This window comes from Topomyia yanbarensis, chromosome 1, assembly GCF_030247195.1.
Source record: "Topomyia yanbarensis strain Yona2022 chromosome 1, ASM3024719v1, whole genome shotgun sequence".
Lineage (NCBI taxonomy): Eukaryota > Metazoa > Arthropoda > Insecta > Diptera > Culicidae > Topomyia > Topomyia yanbarensis.
In genome coordinates, this window is record NC_080670.1 from 26855839 (window position 1) to 26876756 (window position 20918).

At 39.9% G+C, this 20918-nt stretch overlaps 2 protein-coding genes across 14 annotated transcripts in view; both read left to right on the top strand.

Annotated features, from left to right (window-relative positions):
- Positions 1–20791, top strand: part of LOC131677150 (uncharacterized) — a 60417-nt gene extending 39626 nt beyond the window's left edge. The window contains exon 2 of the mRNA XM_058956815.1: positions 482–20791. Coding sequence (XP_058812798.1) covers positions 963–1073 — 111 coding nt within the window. The 5' untranslated portion in view covers positions 482–962 and the 3' untranslated portion in view covers positions 1074–20791. The remainder of the gene's footprint in view (positions 1–481) is intronic.
- LOC131677148 (cubilin) overlaps positions 1–20918 on the top strand; it is a 237919-nt gene that overhangs the window by 163483 nt on the left and 53518 nt on the right. The gene's annotated exons all lie outside the window — the stretch shown is intronic.

Sequence of the window (20918 nt, forward strand, 5' to 3'; positions counted from 1 at the left end):
CCAAACCGAACCCATACGCGTGAATTGCAATTTCCGGGCTCACCATTTCCATTCCAGCATGCTTGATCCGAATCCCACATCTAATGAGTATTAACGAGTTTCGCTGCGCTTTATTGCTGACATATTAAATCACCCGGTTTCCCCGTCTACAATTTTTCTTCCTGGTCCTCTCACGTCGCAATGAAACAGCTACTACACATTGAAAAAAATATAAAGAAAAATAATTTTCCATCGAACCAAGGCCTACTACTACTGCTGCTACCCGTCTCTTCAATCAGCATCCAAACCGAAATGCGGGCGGTGGTTGCTGGGACGAAATGAAAATAAACAAAACAAGAACAAACAAGGTCAAACGAGTGTTTCTCCTTTCGGTTGCTCCCTCTTCTTCCGGCGGTCTGACCGGAGCGCATTTGGATTTGGAAGTTGGAATCTATCTAAATATAGATGAACATAAAGAGTATGATCCTTAATTATTTTCCAGATCAGCGCAGCGTTCTTCCCAGCGGACAGGGGCGAATCACGGAAGCACGTGAGCAGTTGGAGTAGAAGCAGAGTGCCGTGGGTGAAGATTTGAATCAGTGTACCGCTTCACTCCGGGAAGATGAAACGTAATTGAGTATGTGTTCGGGGTGGTGGTTTGTGTGCAACGAGGAGTGAGCCGCTGCAGAAGTACATTAGTGAAATTGAATGATCAAAGATTGATTATTTTTTAGTCGTTTATGGGCAGTGTCTGGTGTTGATTTTAAAGTTTTAAGAGTGGGGCTGCTAGGTGCTGTCAGAATCGATTTGATTTGTGGTGGTTCGCGTGACTCGTAATCGGGTCCTGGGTACAGACGGCGGTGGCGGTGACGACGACGACGACTGTGACTACGACGTCCAAGGTTTCGGGTGCTACTTCTCCGGCACGGTAGTGCAAGCTTAAATCTCTGTGTAGGCCAACATTTCCAGAACCAGATAGTTGAATGAGTAACAGTGCAATGGTTGCAGTGGCAATCTGCTGTATTTTGGTACTGCTGGCAGTATTCATCGTGCTGATAATAGTGGTCGGACAGACGATGGGCGAACCGAAGTGAGATAAGCTCCAACTGGGGCCAGGTCACTTCGCCGATGGATAGCCACGGCCCCCCGGCTGTTAGAATTCGGACAGATTTTGTTCCACCTAGTGTTAACCGACAACGGCTGCCGGTGGTAGCTTTATTAGGCGCTTTATGGTCCACTTGCAACTAGATCCGTCGATCCGGGTACGATCCCTGCTCGATCGCAGCCGCAAAAAATAGCGATTAGCTGACATCCTGATCCTTGCCAAGTCCAACGAATGAACCGGGCATCAGCGATAAGATAGAAGAGATTATGTCCCTAGTGACGATAGTCCTGCCATCTGTGGAGAAACCTACGAAGCGGTGAATATTGTACGGAACTCCCCACATTTTCCTCCTCCAGAGAACCAATGTCTTCGCGAAACACGCATACACACATACACGATAAACTGTAAATATCGCTAACAATTCCTTAAAGTTTTCCTTCTCTTGGTAGCTACAGCGCAGAATATCAAAGCCATGTACATGTTAGCGGACCGACACTGGCAAGCTTCGCAGCACCGAAGTAGTTCTAAATCCTGACCTAGCCTAATCCGCTCTTCCTATCAACCTAGAACCTTCAATCTCTCGATGACACACCGATACATGAAACATACTCACGTTAGAGGACGCGACGACGACAAGAAACAGGTTGAAGCAAAATCTCAACAACAACAACCGCAAAGCACTATGGAACACAAAAAAAAACACTGGAATAAAATCTTTCTCCACAATTCTACACAGTCAGAGAGGGGGCTTCGATTTAGAGTACATTAACGCACACAAACACATTCACACTGACACCCAAAAAGTACACCACAATGAATTCAAACAAACCAAACATTGGGTTAGTGAACTTTAGGAATCCATTCCGATGCTAAAGTGAAATTGCATACAACAAAAAATCTATAGGAGCTAAACATATCGTGAAAAGCAAAATAAATTCGAATTACAGTAGAAAATTTAACAAAAACAAACATAAAAACTAGAATAATGATGAAATTTTTTTCTTCTGCTCAGGAAAGAACACACGCGTGTCGACAAGCGAGCATACAAACAAACGAATGAAAAAATAACAGTTAAATTCGGGTGCGTAACAGCATGAAGCGGAAAATAATATGAAGCAGTGCGAACAAAAAACAACGCGAGCCGAGCGAATACAGTTGAGTCATTGAAGTTGACATTCCATTTTGAGTAGGCACTGGTTTCTTTTCTTCTATGAGTTTGTTTGTTCCACAACTGTCTGGTCAGTCGCCCGAGAAAGCAGATTTGCGATGATTTCGGATGGTGGCTCAACATCGATACTTTCGGCGCTAGAAGCGGTGCCAGTTTTTTTATTGAGATTTTCGTTCATACAAGTATGTTGGTTTATTTCCTTAAAAAAATACTCAATTCAAAAAAACGCGTATAATCTACTCGTTTGTGCAACGAGTGACTACACCATCGATCTCGACTTTGCGAGCAGGGATGTAGATGTGGTAGTCAGCGAACCGATCGCAGCCAACGATGTCTGATTGGCCTGCCTTTAAGAGGAGCTCCTTCTGGATTCGACGCAAAATCAAGCAATATGTGGTAATTTTTTGTGGAAAAACATACGAACTTCTGCTTTCGATCTTTCATTCGTTTTTTATCGATAATTAGAAAATGATTATTTCTTTTCGAACTTCAAAACAACGGATATCATCGGCCTCTGCGCGCGAAGCATCGTTCTACTTTGTCAAGTGCGGGGCTTCTCGTAGTTAACTGAAATGAAAAATGAATATAATTTATTAAAATAGATAAAATTTCCTATAACTTGTATCTAATTTTAATAAGTTTGATGAAAAAAAACAATTTTGTAGACGTTAAAGAAAAAAGTGAAATTTGTCTCTTTTATCTCGTTTAAAAATTATAAATAAATTATTTTTGATGCCAGTGTTAGGTATAAGTCAGACAAAAAAGTATATACTACTTCCAAACAGTTTTTTTGAATAAACGAAATCAGATCAACAGAACAAGACCTATTCTTGACGCTAGCAGAAAAAAAATTGTTTAAAGAAAAATGCCGTTTTGAATTTTCGAAAAAAAATCATTTTTACGAGTTTATTTTTACGCGGATTTTGCAATTGCCGCGGATTTTCCAATTAACGCGGTTTTTGCAAAAATATTCCAAGTCCTTTTGAATGTAAAGAACTTAGAAGAATTTTGGCATTTGTTTTATTTTGCGCGGATTTCGCAATTAACACGGTTTTTGCAAAAAATATTCCGTCCTTTTGAATGCAAAAGACTTAGAAGATTTTCGGAAAGACGGGTCTGGAAGATTCCGCACCTCAACAATATGGGTATTTTCGGAATGGACTTGACGAGTAGCTGCCAGAAATAGATTTTTGACGTCATTTTGAAATCAAAGATGGCGACTTCCGATTTAGTGAAATTCGCTATAACCCAATTAATATGGGTATTTTCGGAATGGTTTTGACGAGTAGGTGCCAGAAATTTATGTTTGACACCATTTGGCAATCCAAGGTGGCGACTTCCGATTTAGTGAGATTCGCTATAACCCAATTAATATGGGTATTTTCGGAATGGTCTTTAAGAGTAGGAGACAAAGGTCGATGTTTGACGCCATTTCGAATTCCATGATGGCGACTTCCGGGTTAGCCACATTCGCTATAACCCAGTCAATATGAGTGTTTTCGGAATGATCTTAATCAGTAGGTTCCAAAAATTGATTTTTGACGCCATTTTGAAATTCAAGGTGGCGATTTCCGACTTAGCGAAATTCGCTATAATCCAATCAATATGGGTATTTTTGGAAGTTGAAGTTGTAATACAAATATTTGAATTAAACAGTTCAATTTACTTGAATTTAAGAAATGTGTTTAATTTGAATCAATTCAAACCCCCAACTCACACCACATACATCTCTTTCTTTACTCACTTCCATTCTCACTGCACGCTTCTGGATGAACACATACAAATATTTTGCATTTTGCTGGTTTATGATTAGATCTAATGTTCGAGGACGTTTTGCGTGATTCCCCGGATTTTTCATGCGGAAATTTCGGTGGACCGGAAATACCCATATCGATTGGGTTACAGCGAAAAAACCGGAAGTCGCCATCTCGGGTTTCAAAATACCGCCAATAATAAATTTCTGGCACCTACCTGTCAAGACCATTCCAACAATACCCATATTGCATGGGTTGTAGAAGTTTTGCGCTAAATCTGAAGTCGCCTTCTTGGATTTCAAAATGGCGCCAAACATAAATTTCTGGTACCTAATCGTCAAGACCATTCCGAGAATACCCATATTGCAGGGGTTGTTAAAAATTTGCGCTAAACCAGAAGTCGTCATCTTGGGTTTCAAAATGGCGTCAAACATAAATTTCTAGCACCTACTCGTCAAGACCATTCCGACAATACCCATATTGCATGTTGTAAAAAATTTAACTAAACCAGAAGTAGCCATCTTGGATTTCAAAAAGGCGTCAAGCATCAATTTCTGGCACCTACTCTTCAAGACCATTCCGAAAATATCCATATTGATTGAGTTATAACGAATTTCGCTAAACCGGAGGTCGCCATCTTTGATTTCAAAATGGCGTCAAAAATCTGGCAGCTACTCTTCAAGACCATTCCGAAAATACCCATATTGTTGAGGTGCGGGCCATAAGGAGTCCAGACCCGTCTCTTGCATCTCTCCGAAAATCTCTTTTGCTTTTGCCTTCAAAAGGACTTAGAATATTTTTGCAAAAACCGTGTTAATTTCGAAATCCGTGCAAAAAAACGTTTGCTGAGTTTTTTTACGAAAATTTTCAAATTAACGCGGATTTTCGAATTGACGTGTTTTTTTTTTGCGCGGATTTTCCAATTACCGCGGTTTTTTACGCGGATTTTCCAAATAACGCGGTTTTTTTCGCGGTACGTATCCCCCGCGTAAAAAAAACCTGGGTGTATTGGAAAGCTACTAAACCCCGCTTTTTCGGTTCTTTAAACAAGCATGGCCTGACAATCTTTGTGCAATGCTTTGTGCATGCATACTTGCGAATAGTACTGTTGATGCATGTCTTATATCCGCACTCACAATTCGCGACATTTGCGCTGTCACAATTAATATGATTATTAATAACATACACAGGGCTTTATTGATCGATATCCCCCATAATTGGCAGTGATGCAAAGAGCCCAAAACATAACTTGGGGAGGTTCGGATATCAATTTGAAATGTCCTAAATTAATGATATACTAAAGCAGCACAAATCTACATATATTTAATGTAGGCAATCGACCAATAGTTGATCAATCAGCCAGTGAAAGGATGTGAGATGCAACTCTTTGCTCCGACAGTATTATGCATGCGTTAGCAAACTGGTTTGTTATTAATTAGCTCGAACGGCGGTTATCTGATCATTTAAGTCCCGCTAGATACAATAGCATATCGTAATCCCAAATCCACGAGCTAGAAAATCTACGAAAAGGGTTTAGCGAATAGCTTATGGTGAGTATTCTCCAACGGTTGAGTCTGTAAGTGATTTGGATGAGGTTGTGGATAAAATAAATTGTCTCGCAGTAGCAGCATACCAAGAGGTTTGTCCGCTTCGAGTTAGGCGTACTTCTGAAGAACCCCTTGGTAGAACACTGAACTAGCTAGACTCAACAATCTAACTAGAGAAGCTTAGAATTTTAGACGCAGAAACTGACCAGTGGCGGCCAAGTTCTCCCAAGCAACAATAAGACTTGAGATAGTGCACTATTGCAGATATTGGTGATACATTAGAACTTGCATTTCCTAGCCTCTCTCAATGGAATCGATCTCTACATTTGCAGTAAAAATGCATAAAAGCATTGGCAAAATATAGCATTAGTGGCAGTTCTATATACGTGTATAAAGCTGATATAACGCAATCGTTAAACTATGATTTACATACGCATTAAATGCTATTATAGAACAAATATAAAGCCAATGTAATGCTGTGGTATTATTCGTTACGCATCTTTTCTTGAGTTAAATATGCGACCATTTTATTGCGTTCGAACATACCCAATAAAGCGTAGGCAGACACAATGAATTGCAAAGCAAGATAGCGATGTTCGAAACCCAAAAACTACTACCTCATTCCGTTGCGGAACTTGACCTTTTACATGGACAGGCTTTCCAACCAATTTTTAGTGTACAGGACATTTGCAGGGCTAGTGCTACGTTCCTACTGATCACTAAAAATCTTTCCCGGCTGGGATTGGGCGAATATACGACGAGTGGTTTACCATCTGCTTAGGCTTTTCGGGACTCACTAAAGGTAATTTTGAAAAAATCTTTTTCATATGATGTAAAAACCAAATTCCGCCGAGATTGAAAAATTTATTTTATATCATTAGAAGAGTGTCAATTACACTTCTACACATTATTTAATTTTCCTTCTGTTTTTGTTTATCATAATAATAGTGCGAGAAATAACAACCATTCGAAGCTGTTTAAGAGCAGGAGTAGTGCCGATAACAGGCTCTCAATTTGAACAGTTCTGCATTGGTTCTTAGTAACAGCAAAAATTATGCAGGAAACGGGTTGTCAATCTCTGCGCTTTTTCTGGCATTAAATTAGCATTAAATCAGCATATAAGGACTAACGACTTTTTCAAATCTAAATCAAAGCTAAGGCTACGTTATAATGCTTATGGGTTACTTGCGCAGTTAATGCATGTAGCGATGTGGATGAAAACGATCACGCAGTAGCGCTCTAGTGCATAGACTTCTGAAAACGGGAAATAAAACTAAAAGGGGCAGAATTTGCCTACTCTTCGCTTCAAAAAAGGAAGATGACAGACACATAGGGTAGATCGAGGCTTTCGAATATATTCCCGAACTGGAACGAGTCCGAAGAAAATCCAAGAAATGAGACCTGGCGCCACAATATTCGGTGCACGCCCAAATAACATGCACGATGATGTGATAACTATTCTCGCAGGCGCAGAAATCGCTGTCCGCAAATCTAATCAACTTGAGGTTTTTGGCGTCTATGGAAGGGGTGAGAGCTTCTTCTTCTAATTCAAAATTCCAAGACCAAGAGCTAATTGTTTCGATTTTGAGCTCGATCTATTATCTTTAGGTTGTCCCTTTAAATAATCCTTTTGGCCTTTTAGGGGGGAAACTGTCTTCCTCATCCTGTAGCTTCTAGGCGCTGAAAAAGATGTCCCATCATGGGGACACACTGTTCCTGACCCTGACTCAATAGAACACAAGAGTTGGTCATGGTCGGTGGCGTTGCTTTTGTTAGCCTTTCTGCAAGAGTGCTTAGAGCGTGCCGTAAGAGAATTCTTCAGTTTCTCTTCACACTATTTATAAGCGGGACTTATCGAGAGCTCATGTGAACCCACAGCCGGGGGACGCTTTTCAGCATTCCATTGGTACAGTATTGACACTCTGGCGAAGAGAGCGTAATTAGGATAATTCCGCATCACTCGATTTGATCGGACGTAGATCTTTATTCCGTCCTTGGTGACTGGTCCAAGACGCGATCGCTTGCAACCCGATATCTCACAGGAACAGGAGGATTTTGAAACAGTCTACCAGGGAACTGCTCCAGCATTCCCAACATAGTGATGGGCATTGTGACAAATAAATGCGATGTTACCACAATCGATGTTGTCAATCATCGAACCAGGTACGGATATATCGTAGTTGGTAAATCGATTGCTTTCTACGTAGCTCACTTGGGCTCGGTACCCAAATTCGCACATGGGGTTAAATTTTCAACCCGAAATAGAGATGAATGACCATCAGGTTAAAACCTCTATAAACGAAATAAAATATCGAGAAAGATCGGATCATTAAAATCGATTTTTTAGATAAAACTTTGGATTTTTAAAAATTGCAATCGATATCACCCATTTCAAGCCGAACTCGAATCGTTAACTACGCCATTTATCTTTACTTTATGAGCGGATACGTGAACACGGTAGTCCTACGCAGGAATCCGGTCTCCATCAACGCTAGCTTTAAGCTGGAATCCAAAGGGCTGGGCTTATGTGGGTGAACTTTTAAAATGTCGGCCACATCGTTTCGTCAGATCCTGGTAGATTTTAAAAATCCATTTTATCAGTGATTGAATATGCTCAATTTATTGGCGATTATCGGATTTCGAACCATGCTGATGATAGTATCGATACATCCACATGTGCAAAGCCTTATCCAAATCGACGAGGATCGAGTCTAGTGGTTGAAGTACTGTATACCAATATTAAAGTAGTCTATTGTATATTTTACTGAAGTACTCTTTTCGAAACTGTTTTCATGTAAAATTAGTTGGTCGGTCAACTTTTCCTTAGCAGATTTGTGAATTTATAAAATTCTACAACAGAAACTGTAAAAACCGATGTTAATGCGGTCATAAACAGTGATGCCAGATTTTTAAATAAGGCTTGAAAATTTAACTACAATTTTTATCTTGATATCTGTGAATTGGTCACTTTTTATAATTAATATTTTGAACAAAAGTTGTTTGTTTGTTTTGAATACTATAAGTGGAGATTTATTTATTTTTCGAAATATCATTGCGAGATCAGATTACAACAATTTCGCCGTTGTCAAACATCGAACTGAAAAAGACCGGAAGAATAAAATCGATTTTTCGAGGTGAAAAAACGATTTAAAATAATCATGTCATTTCTAAATTAAATTTCCTAAGTAAATTTTTGAATGATGAATCGATTTTATCAGATCGATCAGATTCAGTAAAATCGATGCTGTTCAAACATCGATCGGGAAAGATCGGTTAAAAAAAACGATTGTTTAAAGTAAAATAATCGATTTTTTTTTGTAAAAAATCGCATCCACATCGCCCATTCCTCGGCTCCAACTCGAATCGGTAACTACGCCATTTATCTCCACTTTGTGAGCTGGTACTCCTTCGCAACATTATCCAAAAATTTTTCCCATTTGGGGAATTTGCATAGTACTAGGCGTTTGGTTCTTATACCAAAAGATACCAGTTTCGGTTCACATTCCTTGTCGGCAAAGAGAACTTCTGTGCTTTCTATCGCGACATCACTCGGTATAAGCCAATTGTTAAACGTTCACGCAAGACGTGTGACTTTTTGGATTTTAGTGTCTAACTCGTCCCAATTTGGTGCTGGTTTGGACTTATCTATAACTAGCATTAAGTTAGTTTTAGTTACTGACGAGGATTTTCTGACGATTTTATTGAGAAATGGGTAAATTACAGCAATTCTGCAAAATAAACTCTAAAACTAGTACTTTCAATCCATAATAGCTAGAAACTGTTGCTGAAATGAGTGTTACTACCTATATTTATAGATTCGAGTATTTTTTGCTTCATGTAAAAATCTATTTTTTAATCATTTAGCGATATGCATTTGTCAACTTCAATGACCCAACCGAAAGAAACTTTCATCATGGTAAGAGTACGGCAATTTTGCCACCTATCAAATATCAATATACAGTATATCAGTAGATTATTTCGGTTTTCACTGTGGACGGACAATGAGTGTCAATTTGTCGAGACGCGAAAGAAAACAAAACATAAAATATGCACATTGCGTGGTAGGATTTTCTTTTTTCCTTTGTTGTGCTCGAGAATAGCAAATATGTATAGGAAACTAGAAGATTGTGTTGTTTATTGTCAAATCCGGACAATAGCGTCACAAGCGCTCCCCCATACATATATAGGTTAGGGTAGTCCGTGTCGAATTAGCGCAGTTCTAAAGTGTTGTTAGATCGGTGTGATATTTTTTGTGTTCTCTATATCAGCAGAAGAAAATGATGATGTGCCAAAACATTGCAAGTAAAAGCGAATTGAAAAGGATCAATAACATAAACAAAGCAAGCGTCTGGTTATGGCAATATATTTTAAAGGCAAACGGTTAAGGTACACTGAAATAAACGTTAGTGTGGCCGTCGTCTCTGGTGCTGATCTTGTCGTCATCGGAAAAGTTTTAAGTCGTTATCGTTTCTGAAATGTCAAACAGGTAAGGGAACAGCCGGAAGCTCAGACATCGAAACTATTTTTCAACAGGCGATGCCAGTGAGCAAAGCTCATATTTTGTACCGTCTTTCCAGCAATGGCAGTGCGAACAAGAAGGCTATAGAGTGCCATTATTACACACTGAATCTATGACGAACATAAGCAGCTATAAAAGAGAGGCTTATTGGCTGAGAAGGCGCTGACTGGGGTGGGATCGTGAGAGGAGCTTAATTAAAAATGATACTTTCCAGCGTGTACCACAGAGTGAGACCGTAGACCAAGCAGCATGGTTGGCTACGATCCAAAGTGTTTTTTCCCCTGAGTAAAACACCATTATGGTTAATTGCCTACCTCTGGGCGAATGGCTTTACGGTTAATTGCATACGCACTGGCGAAAGAAGGGTAGTTCGATCGGTGTTTTGGATCATTTAATCGAATAAGAAATTGAACTCCAATTCGACTGTATTTTACCCCGATTTACCCCATATAACGGTGTAGGTGGGTGAAATACTATGCGTTCGAGTATCTGGGATGGAGTATCCACGTAATAAGTCAAGCAGCGGGAGGCCTCTCATTCAACCGACGTCAGTATATTATGAAATTAAATCGAAATAATAATTACTGCACTTCGGAAAGTGGAGCCACCGAAACAAAAAAAAAACGAAATCGACGAGGAGGTGGTAGAGAAACGCCATTTCGTCGGAGATAATGATCTGGCTGAGGTCGAAGCCGGATCGGATTAGCAGCAAGGTGTGTCAAGTGGCAAACACCAAGGTAAAGGGCGCCCGAATTTATTTTTCGACGAGATTAAATTAACGGGAATCTGGTGCAAGGTTGATTGCTAGCTTATAATTAGAGCGTTGCTGATATCTTAATTGGGGTTGAAAAATTAACGTAATGAAGTATCTATGGGTTGGGTTGATGGAAGACGTATTGTATCTCTGTCCTTCAACCGTTTCGGTTGTAACATTTTGTTGTCAAAAAAAAAAAGACTGAATCCAGAATAAAAATTCCTAAACCAGCTTTGCGGAGCTCCTTTTTGTACTCATCACAGCAGCCCGAGCTTGTTTAGAACACAGTAACCATTGCTTCAGGATTTAATCCAACGTTATTACGATGCGGGATTCCTTTCCGAACTAGGTCAACAACTCCGTCGCTAGCAGTGGATGTAAAATTAGATCAAAGTCGAAAAGCTTCGCTTGCTCGTTCTGCTTGCGGAACCATTCCACCGAGTAGACGAGCATTTGATTTAACCGTCAGCATTACACTTGTAGGTAGCACTAGTGTGGAATGAATAGGAACAGAAATACTTTTCCATAAATCGGTCAGCAGGAGTTCCCTTTAACAGCTTCGAACTATTTCAAACCGAAATTTACTGTTGTTTAAACAGAAACAAAGCAGACCCCCCATAAGTGTCAAAAAACTTTTGACAGTACTTTTATTTCTGTTAAACCGTGTTGACCGCATCGGAGTAGCCTGGAAAATAAAAATCCGAATTGTCATATCAAACTGACAGCATTTTACTTTTACCCCATTCTCGCACGACTGTCAGTTCGGGGAACCCCCGGAGCTAGAAATGAGATACAATTTTAAAGCAGCCCCACCGGATCCCGGAATAAAAGGGAAGAAAATCAACTGCCAGTCAGACTACTGCTTCTGCTACATAGAACTATGCGGTCACGTTATCTCGGCATCAGCAACAGCAACAGAACCCGTTTTGCAGTCTCACGTCCGACTCGACTGTCACTGAATGGGTGGAAAAAGCACTCTCGAAAATCAAATCGTCTCCGTAACTCTGACGACAAAAACCGACGGAACTATGCGAACCAAAATCCCCGCCGGGAGTGGTGAGGAAAGAAATTATTCCCGGCATGCGAATGGTTTTTTTTTCCCCGGTTCCTCGGAAGTCAGCTTTTGTCGACCTCGTGCCATCGCTGCCATTGATTGGGAACGAGAGATTCTCGCACGTCATGTGACACAGAGAGTGAGATGTTGAGAAGTGAATAGAGTTGGCCATGTTCGGCATGTGTTTGAAAACGGGCATGGCCAACTCTGATATGGAAAATTCAATTTGACTAAACTGGCGAGTTTTTGCGATTTTTCAAATACACTGAACGAAAAGTTTCGGTTAATTTAACATGTTAGTAAAAAATTTGGAACAGGACAAGTGACAATGAGCAATTTTTTGACTTTTTTTTTTCGATTATCGCCATTGAAAAAAAATTCAAATTCCAATGCAACATGTTTAAAAGAAGAAAATGTTTCATCTAAAAAAACCAGTATATTTTTCGCTCAAAATGGCTTCCGCTACCAACTCCAAATATTTGGCACTCGGTTTTAATCACTTAAAATATCAGTTTTTCTTATTTACGAGTTCTAGTTCCGCAAATTTCAATCAATCTGACAACACTGCACTTTTTACCAGTACCCGCTCCGAACTCGTTTACCCAGCCGAACAACGCCAACTACGACGGCGACAGCCATCATCTTACATCACTACGGCGGAAACAAACGCCGGTGCAGCTCTAAAAAAAGGGAAGAAAAAAAAATGATGAAACATGAATTCCATTGTCAAAGCTCCGGGCCGTGCATTACTGTCGTTTGGCTCACAAGATAATTCACTATCTGAACGGTTTACATTCTATACATCTCTTGCTCCCCCCCCCCTCCCGCTATTCGTGCTGCATTCCCTTTTGTCACATTTCAAAGGAAACTGCTATCGCATGCACTTTTCCGTCTACATATATCTCTAGCACGAAAAGCGGGAGCGTTTTTCTATTTTGTTGTTCACTTCCGCCCATTGTTACTCCTCGCGGCGGTGATGTGTTCTTCCATGCACCCCAGATAAGCTGGACAAGGTCAAGGTAGCTCGCGGATTAAAATGAATGAACATGTCTGCTTGGCTGCCTGAGCTTAGGGTGGGGAAGAATGACAGTCGCCTGTCTCTTCCGCTAGTCGAAGGTTTTCGACGAATCTGCACTTTCAAAGCAGGCTATTGTTTTTTAGTTCGTTTCAGAGAACAACAATTAGAAGGAAGGATTTTTAACAGGGTTGCCATTTTTTTATATTAAAAAAATGGTGTTTGCATTTGATTTATGCAAAAGTAGACGGGAAATATTCCCCACTAAAACACTGCCCAAAACCAATTACAGTGGGCTGCGATTTTGATTGTGATATTGAGTATACGGTTCAGATGAGAGATCGTCAAAATTTTATACTCGCGTGGGAACGAGCGTTTACATGTTCGCACATGAGAACGCATTTATAGCTTCGAACAGGACTCACATGTTCAGGTGTGTGTTGATGATCGCGAAAGATGCAAGCGATTGCATGTTCACGTGTTTGATCGAGGGGGCGTTTGTATGTCGCAAGTGTAAATGTGTAAATTCGCTTATATAACAGGTTATTTGAATTTCCGAGTAAGTTGTTGAATGCCCCCACGCGTCGCGAATGTGATATTTAATTTGTAATGTACGATTCAAAGGCTAGAAGAGAATGAGTTTCTCCATACCACTAGAATTTCCAGCAATGTACCCCTGAAACTTGTCTAGTGTTTATGGGCGTTATTAAGTTTTTTAGAACAGTCCTACTGAAGGCATGAAACTAAGCTGCTAGTACCGAGAGCAAGGTCGCTTAATCACAGGGGCGTTTTTTGTTTGCGAGATCACGGGCGTAAGCTTGCGTAGATGATTGCAGTTGTATATTCACGTTTGTGACCAGTGTTGTATTATCACGCAATGCCCGAGCGTTTGTATGTTAATGGATTGTATGGAGTTGATTTGGAGAGGCTTGACAGTGATTTTTTGGTCATTGACGTTGTGATGGTTCATAACCCGATCAAAAGCACATACCAAAAAGTTTTCCGAACTATACCTCGCGTTGATTTTTGTTATAATTTTCTGTTATTTTTACTACTAACGAGACCAGATTTACAGCACAGCATAGTACAACAAAATTGTATTTTGTTTTAAATTTGTTATTCCGATCCGGAAGACAAGGGCGTCGTTTTCACTCAGTTCGAGAATTTTATGCCTCTTCTTGAATATCAGTAGAGTTTTTCAATGTGTTCACTTGATGTGTATTGAAAGTACTCGGCACCAGAGTAACAAATATTCAATCTTATCGAATGACAATTGATCATATTCGGCCGCATTCATTCAATGCTGCTTGTCATTCGATTATTGTACGAAGCGACCGTGCAATAACGAATCAAACGGATCAGAGTAAGCCCTGCCACAATGGAAACGATTTGTTGTTTTGTATGTGGAAATGCACTTGGACCTCTATTTTCAACGTTTGTTAATGACGTACTCGGTGTATTGGACTTTTTAACTAGTGCCAAAGGTTATCTACTCTTATGAATTCTTGGATACTTGAACTTGTGGTACTTTCGTGGACTCTTTACTGGGGGATTCTTGCCATTTGGGCTCTGGTCACTTGGACTCTAGACTTCTCGGACACTTGGACTCTTTATTGGGGACTTGAACATCTACTTTCAAGACGCTTGGACCCCTAGAATTCCTGGTAAATTGGGTTCCTTAACTCTTAGCTTCTTGAGCTCTTAGGCTTTTGACATGTACCTGGTAATTTGGAACTCTTGCTACTACTAAACTCCTGGCATCTTGAACTCTAGATTTCTGGACTTCACGAGCTTTTGTCTCCTCAGACTCGTCATAATTTTGGCTCAGTGTAATTTTTGGCTTCTCGGACTCTTGGGAACCTCGAACATTTGGTCTTTCGGACTCCGTTCCTCGGTCTCTTCGACCATTAGGACTCCTGTACTCCTGGAAGAATTCAAAAACCCCAGGAGCCCAGAGTCCACGAACTGAAGCGACCAAAATTCCGAGAAACCAAAACTTCCAGAGCAACAGTGGCAAAAAGTCTAGAAGTTAGTAAATCTAAGAACTTCCGGACTTTTCGACTTTTTGGTCTGAAAGTTTTGGTTTCTCGGACTTTTAGTCGCTTCAATTCGTGGACTCTAGGCTGCTCTGAGCTTCTGAATTCTTCTTGGAGCCTTGGCCACTTTTTAATGTTGGAACATTAGTTCTTTTAGACACCTATTCGAATGAAATCTTGGATCTTGGTCACTTGCCAGGTTCGCACTATGAGACTCTTGGTCTGTTTCTAGGACGCCTGAATTCTCGGACTCTTGGCTATACGAACTTGTAGAATCACACAAGGTTTCTAGGATTCCGGAACTTTTTGACACTTAAGCTAGAGTTAGAGGCTCTTCAACTCTTCTTGGTAACTTCGTTTGATTGTCAAACTCTTGGAATCCTGAAACTCGTAGACTCAGACTCAAGGAATTCCCGAACTTTCGGTCCCTCTGACTCAACTTCTCGCTCCCTTGGACTACTGTACTCTTTGACAATTCGAATGCTGGACTCTTTGGCTTGGATTTGTAGATTCATGAGTTTGTGGACTGAGAGACTATTCGTGGACTTGTAGATTATTGAATTAATGTCGCTTTTTGGCTCTTCGGACATTTGGAGTCTATGTCAGATGTCATCTTAGACTATCATCACCTTATACGCCTAGTTACTAGTCAGGCTGCTGAATTCATCTTGGTAACTTAAGAGTTTCCTTTTGTGCTTTTGAAAATTTGTTCTCTTTGTTATCAACTCTCAACAGATGATGTATATTTAGAATTATGGACACATGATCTCATGGCCTTGGAGCCTCAAGATGGACTGTCGCTATCCAAACTATTCGGACTGCTCGGCTATTCTTGCTAGCTTGGATGTCATTCCGATGTTTAATTTTGAAAGTACTGAAGTGAAGTGAAACATTGTTCACATTGGAGTGTCCAGCTATGACGCACTGTACCTTGTCGCCTTGTGTACATACACCAGTTTAGTATTTTAGGGTTGGAGCTTCCGTACGAGTACGATTCATGATCGTGCGTGAACGGGCTTTTGTATGTTGGAGCTTGAAACAACGTTTTTAAATTCGTAAGTAACAACATGTTCCCTTAATCGCCGTGACGTTTTTATGATTGCAAACATGCGTGGAAGATTGCACTTTCGACAGGGTTTGTGTTATCGCGTAAAGTTCGAGCGTTTGTATGTTATTGTGTGCGTATGTCGCGTATGCTAGCGCGTTTGTGATATCGCTACTAATGCATGTGTATCACCGTGGCGTCGTTTGCACATTCTTTTGGGCTTTTGGGTGTTGCAGAGAAAACACAACCGAGCTGTCTAGTTGGTTTTAAGGTTAAAGTTAAGCGATGCGAGATGAATGTTAACTTAGCATCTAACAAGACGTCGAGGCCGCTAAACTTACCAGCTCTATTGAGCCTTTCCCCACCAATTTGGTAGTCGTAAAGTGTCCGATTAATTATGGAAAGCGATCATTTAACATTTCGAAATATTTGAGGCAGGTTCATCTAAAGAATATATCCGAAAGCTCTCGCGACAGTCATCGATATATTGGACTATAAGGTACAGCTTCAAATCATCTGCGTTAACCGCGAAACAGTATCATTGAAGAATAGCACAAACAACTACAATTTCCTAAACATCCATCAAGGCGATCTCAGCTTCCGCGGCAGAGGCTGATTCTCAGCCAAAAACACAGATTTGAAGAATTTTGCAAATAGCCCACACGAATCCATGGTCGGCGTTGATTCTAGCTTGTCAAGACAACCATCCGGTGGCATAGATGAACACTGTAGCTTTGAGTTCAACAAGTTCCAAGAATTTTTTTTAATTCGAAAATATTCACACTTTCACAAAAACTAAATTGGCTTCAAATTTGTCCCATTTTTCTTCAAAGTGAAATCAGAAAATATTTTAAAATAAAGCAAACCTGCCATAAACTTTTTCCCTACTGCGATGAGACTCGTGCTTTGGCGAATCTTGCAGTACGTCTCTATTTATATTCAGTGGAAGATAGATGTGGTCGTTCCAAGGTAGTTTTCTGTGAGCAAATAGTACAAAAGCTGTTTTGAACGCACTCCAACGGGTTACTTGGAGCAGCGTTGCATGCCCAGTACAGCATACTCCAAGATTTAGTACACCTCCCCTAATTTCTGTCTCTTTCTTCGTATACGTTAAGTTTTCATTTTACACCCGGCTTTGGCCCGTGTATAAATAAACTCTCCTTTAAAGACCTAGCATAGTAAAAAGGATGTCGAGCAAAATTTGTCATCAAAGACTACAACTTCTCGTTTAAAATCATACATATTGAATTCGGTAGGACAATATTTGAGCTTTCGGATCAAAGCTAATCCGCTAATTATTCTAAGGGTTTTGAAAAATGTCACCCTTGACAGGTAGCTTAAAAACTCGCCCAGAAAGAATATTGCTAAGGCAAGCAAATTACGTGGCTGGCGACAAGCCTTTGGGGATGGACTACCGCGTCTACATACCCGCTCACAAAGTTAAGATCGACGGTGCAGCCATCGATTGAAGTTTGTCATATGCGTAAATCTACTGACGCTGGCGGTAGGCTGTTTCAATTTGTTATCCTAGATAACAAATAGCAGTGTGCTCAATTATTTTCCTGCGGCGCGGCATTTATTCTGCATTCTTTTAAATATTGATCGAATTTTTAAGAAATCTGTACCCAAACGTTTTTTTTTCGAATATATTTCAAATCAAATAAATTTTTTGCTCCGGCATCGGAAGAGACAATTTTTCCTTCTCCTATTGGCTCATCCGAGCCGGTTCTTCGCACAATGCAACCTAAATGGCTTATGTACCTCTGTAAATGTGCACCCAGTCGAATGAAAAAAGAAAGGAAAAAATATTTTTCAGCTCCATTCAATTTAGCCAAATAAAAAAAACGCGTCAAAAATCGAACGCTAGTCTGCCACGCCATAAATCGCGTCCCCTTCTCGACCAGCACGTTTCTTCCGGTTTTTATTTTTTTAACCCTGTTTGTTCGCTCAACTTTCCCGGTCCGTTTAGAGAACACACTATAGCGTTTGGCCTCGATTTTTTTTATTGCTTCTTCCCTATCTCCCTCGCGGCGCATTCAGAGAAACACAAAAAAACGACGACGACGGACGAGATTTTATTCCCTTTCATTCTATAGCCCCCTCACACAGAGTGCGGTCGGCGGAAACGCGCCGTTTTTCCCAACGCGCTTTTCCAGTTAAAGTAGTTTGGCCTAGTTTTAGGCGCTCGAGCTGTCGGCTCCGATTGTCTCTGTGTTGAGATGGTCTGCACGAATGAACCGCAGCTATGTAGCGAGTTGATGTGGGGGGGGGTGTCTTTTTCGTGGACTGACTTTTTCACTTTGATGCGAAATTATATGGTCGGTTACGGTTGGACTACGGTTTTTGGGGCTGTTATACAGTTTTGCGTCATTTTATTATGAATTCGTCAAAAAAGGATAAATAAGTTTCACTTGAGTCATGTTGCAAACGTGAACAAATAAATCTGAATGGAATTATGAAAAGCGCATATCTTAAAATTAAACTGAACCAATCATTCAAACTAACTGTAGTTGGGGAAATAATTATTGTAAAATTATTGGTTTTTTTTCACAAAAAATTCTTTTGCCCCATCCTACCCAAGAGATTAAACAAAACAGAAAACCAACTCTCAGCGGATCAGGATAGCCTTGAATTTCCAACTTCGTGGACTCACGTCAAGTGTTCCGCTTCCGGATAAAGCCGCCAGCAGTGTCGGTTGAGATGGCACTTTTATTCGGGAGAGAGGAAAAGATCAAAAGCACAACAGACGACAGCCGGCTAGCACGGGTTCTACGCGGGTTAAAATAAACAATGGAATGAGAGTGACGTGTTCTGGAGAAAAACTAGTGGCGGGAAAGGAAAGAGCTTTTAGCTGTACTTAAACAGTGGGTGTAACGCTGAAGAGATGTGAAATGATAGTTAACGTTTTAGAATTATATACGTTGTTTTCCATATACAATAGACTCACACACACATACACATACGTACGCTGATTCACAAAACCACTCGCATACCACAAACAAACAAATAAATAAACAAACAACAAAACACAGAGAAAATACAATAAATATACTGTTGAAAATATTTACATGTTTACAGAAAGAATTTAAAACAAAAACAAAACCCAGATGTGTTGTTAGATATTGAATGCGAAAGCTTAATGTTTAATGATATTTTAACAACTGAACAACTGAATCAAAGGAAGTTCTTCCGATCCGGTCCGGTTGGGAGGAATCCAAATAAAAAAGAGGGAATAAGTAATCCGAAAAAAATGACTGAAAACTTGAAACAGAAAACCTTAGGTGAAAATAAAAACACGTTATTTGTTAGCGAACAAAACCCTCAGATTGATGATTGTAACAACATACATATATAATATACAGACATTTAATAGGCTATAGTGTATATTGCAAACGTTTAGATAAGTCGTTGAACAGATTTTACAATTATCCCTGGGACAAAACAAAAAAATCGAAAATAATGTAAAAGAAAAGTGTTTGCTCAACCCTAAAGAAACCCAGAAAAGAAAAATTCGCAGCTAGTGTCAATCCTGTACGGAAACCCGGTATCCTGGTAGCGATGTGTTCTTACTGAGCTATGGAATTTAAATGTGACAGGACTATATAAAACTTTATCAGAAACCAACCAACCAACCAACAACAAAAATCTGTATATAACCCTAGGATAATCCGAGCTACGATTATTAGACAGAGAGGAAGAATAACTCGACAGAGAGGAGGTTTGTGTGTACCAAATGATATCCGGATATTTTGTTTTCGAGAAAAGAAAAAGGTAACGTTTTCCGTTAGTAAAAGTTCAAATATTACAAGGGAAATATCAGCGCTGAAAAAAAATAATAACGGCAACACTGGTACGCAAGGTAATATAAGAAGAGGCGTATAACGAACGGAAGCTTGCTGTTGCGCAACTAGAAAAATTAAGCTAAATGGATCTGTGTTTACAATTTCTCAAATAATGTTGATTTAAGAGTGGAATTGCTAGGATCAAATAGCCAATGGAAAAATCATCATCAATGCGTTTTTAATCCGCCGGCAATTCGCTTTCAATCCGCCGGCAATCCACGTTAAATTTGGTTTGAACAATTTTTGTGAATGTTTCCTGCATAGCATAGCTTGGAAGCTTCTCCAACCAAAAAACAAGCAAAAAATTCTCCGGACGCAGCATCCAGTTACGATTAAGGACAAGTCGGTCAAATTAGCTGCCATGGTACCGACAATCACTTTTAAGTGAGGAGCAAAAATTTGAAGTGTGGTCACGTGACAAAATATTCGTCTGAAAGATTAAAATTGATTCGTTCGTTCGGTGAAATTACTGCAAATCCATATTGGTAGTGTCTTGCACATAATCCCCTTCATTTCGCTTTTAAATTATTCTTACGAGTATAGAAAAATTTACAAATCATGTGACAGTCGCATGTTTGGGTTTAAAACAAACTTAAATCACCTGCATATTCCATGTTTGGAAGAATTCTCAACCACGTGGCAGCATTATTTCGCTTCAGCCGAGCTTGTGGATGTTCGTAAATAACTTGACAGAGTTGATTTGCATTTTTCGAGATTAAAAAAAATCACCAATCACATGAAAGGGTTTGATTGCATCTTCCGAATCTAAAAACAATCTCATATCACGTGACAGATTAAATTTGCATCTTGCGCATCTGAGGAAATTTTCGAATCATGCGACAGAGTTGAATTCCATTATTTGAGTCTAAAGAAATCTCAAATCACGTGACAAAAGTTGATTCGCCTTTTCCGTGTCTGGAAAAATCCTCAAATCATGTGAGTGTTAAATTGCATTATTTGAACCTAAAAAATTCACAAACCACGGTCACAAGAGTTGATTCGCATTCTACGCGTCTTGAAAAATCCTCAAATCACGTGAAAGGATTAATTCTCATCTTTCCAGCCCATTCTCGAATCACGTGACAGAGTTGAATTGCATC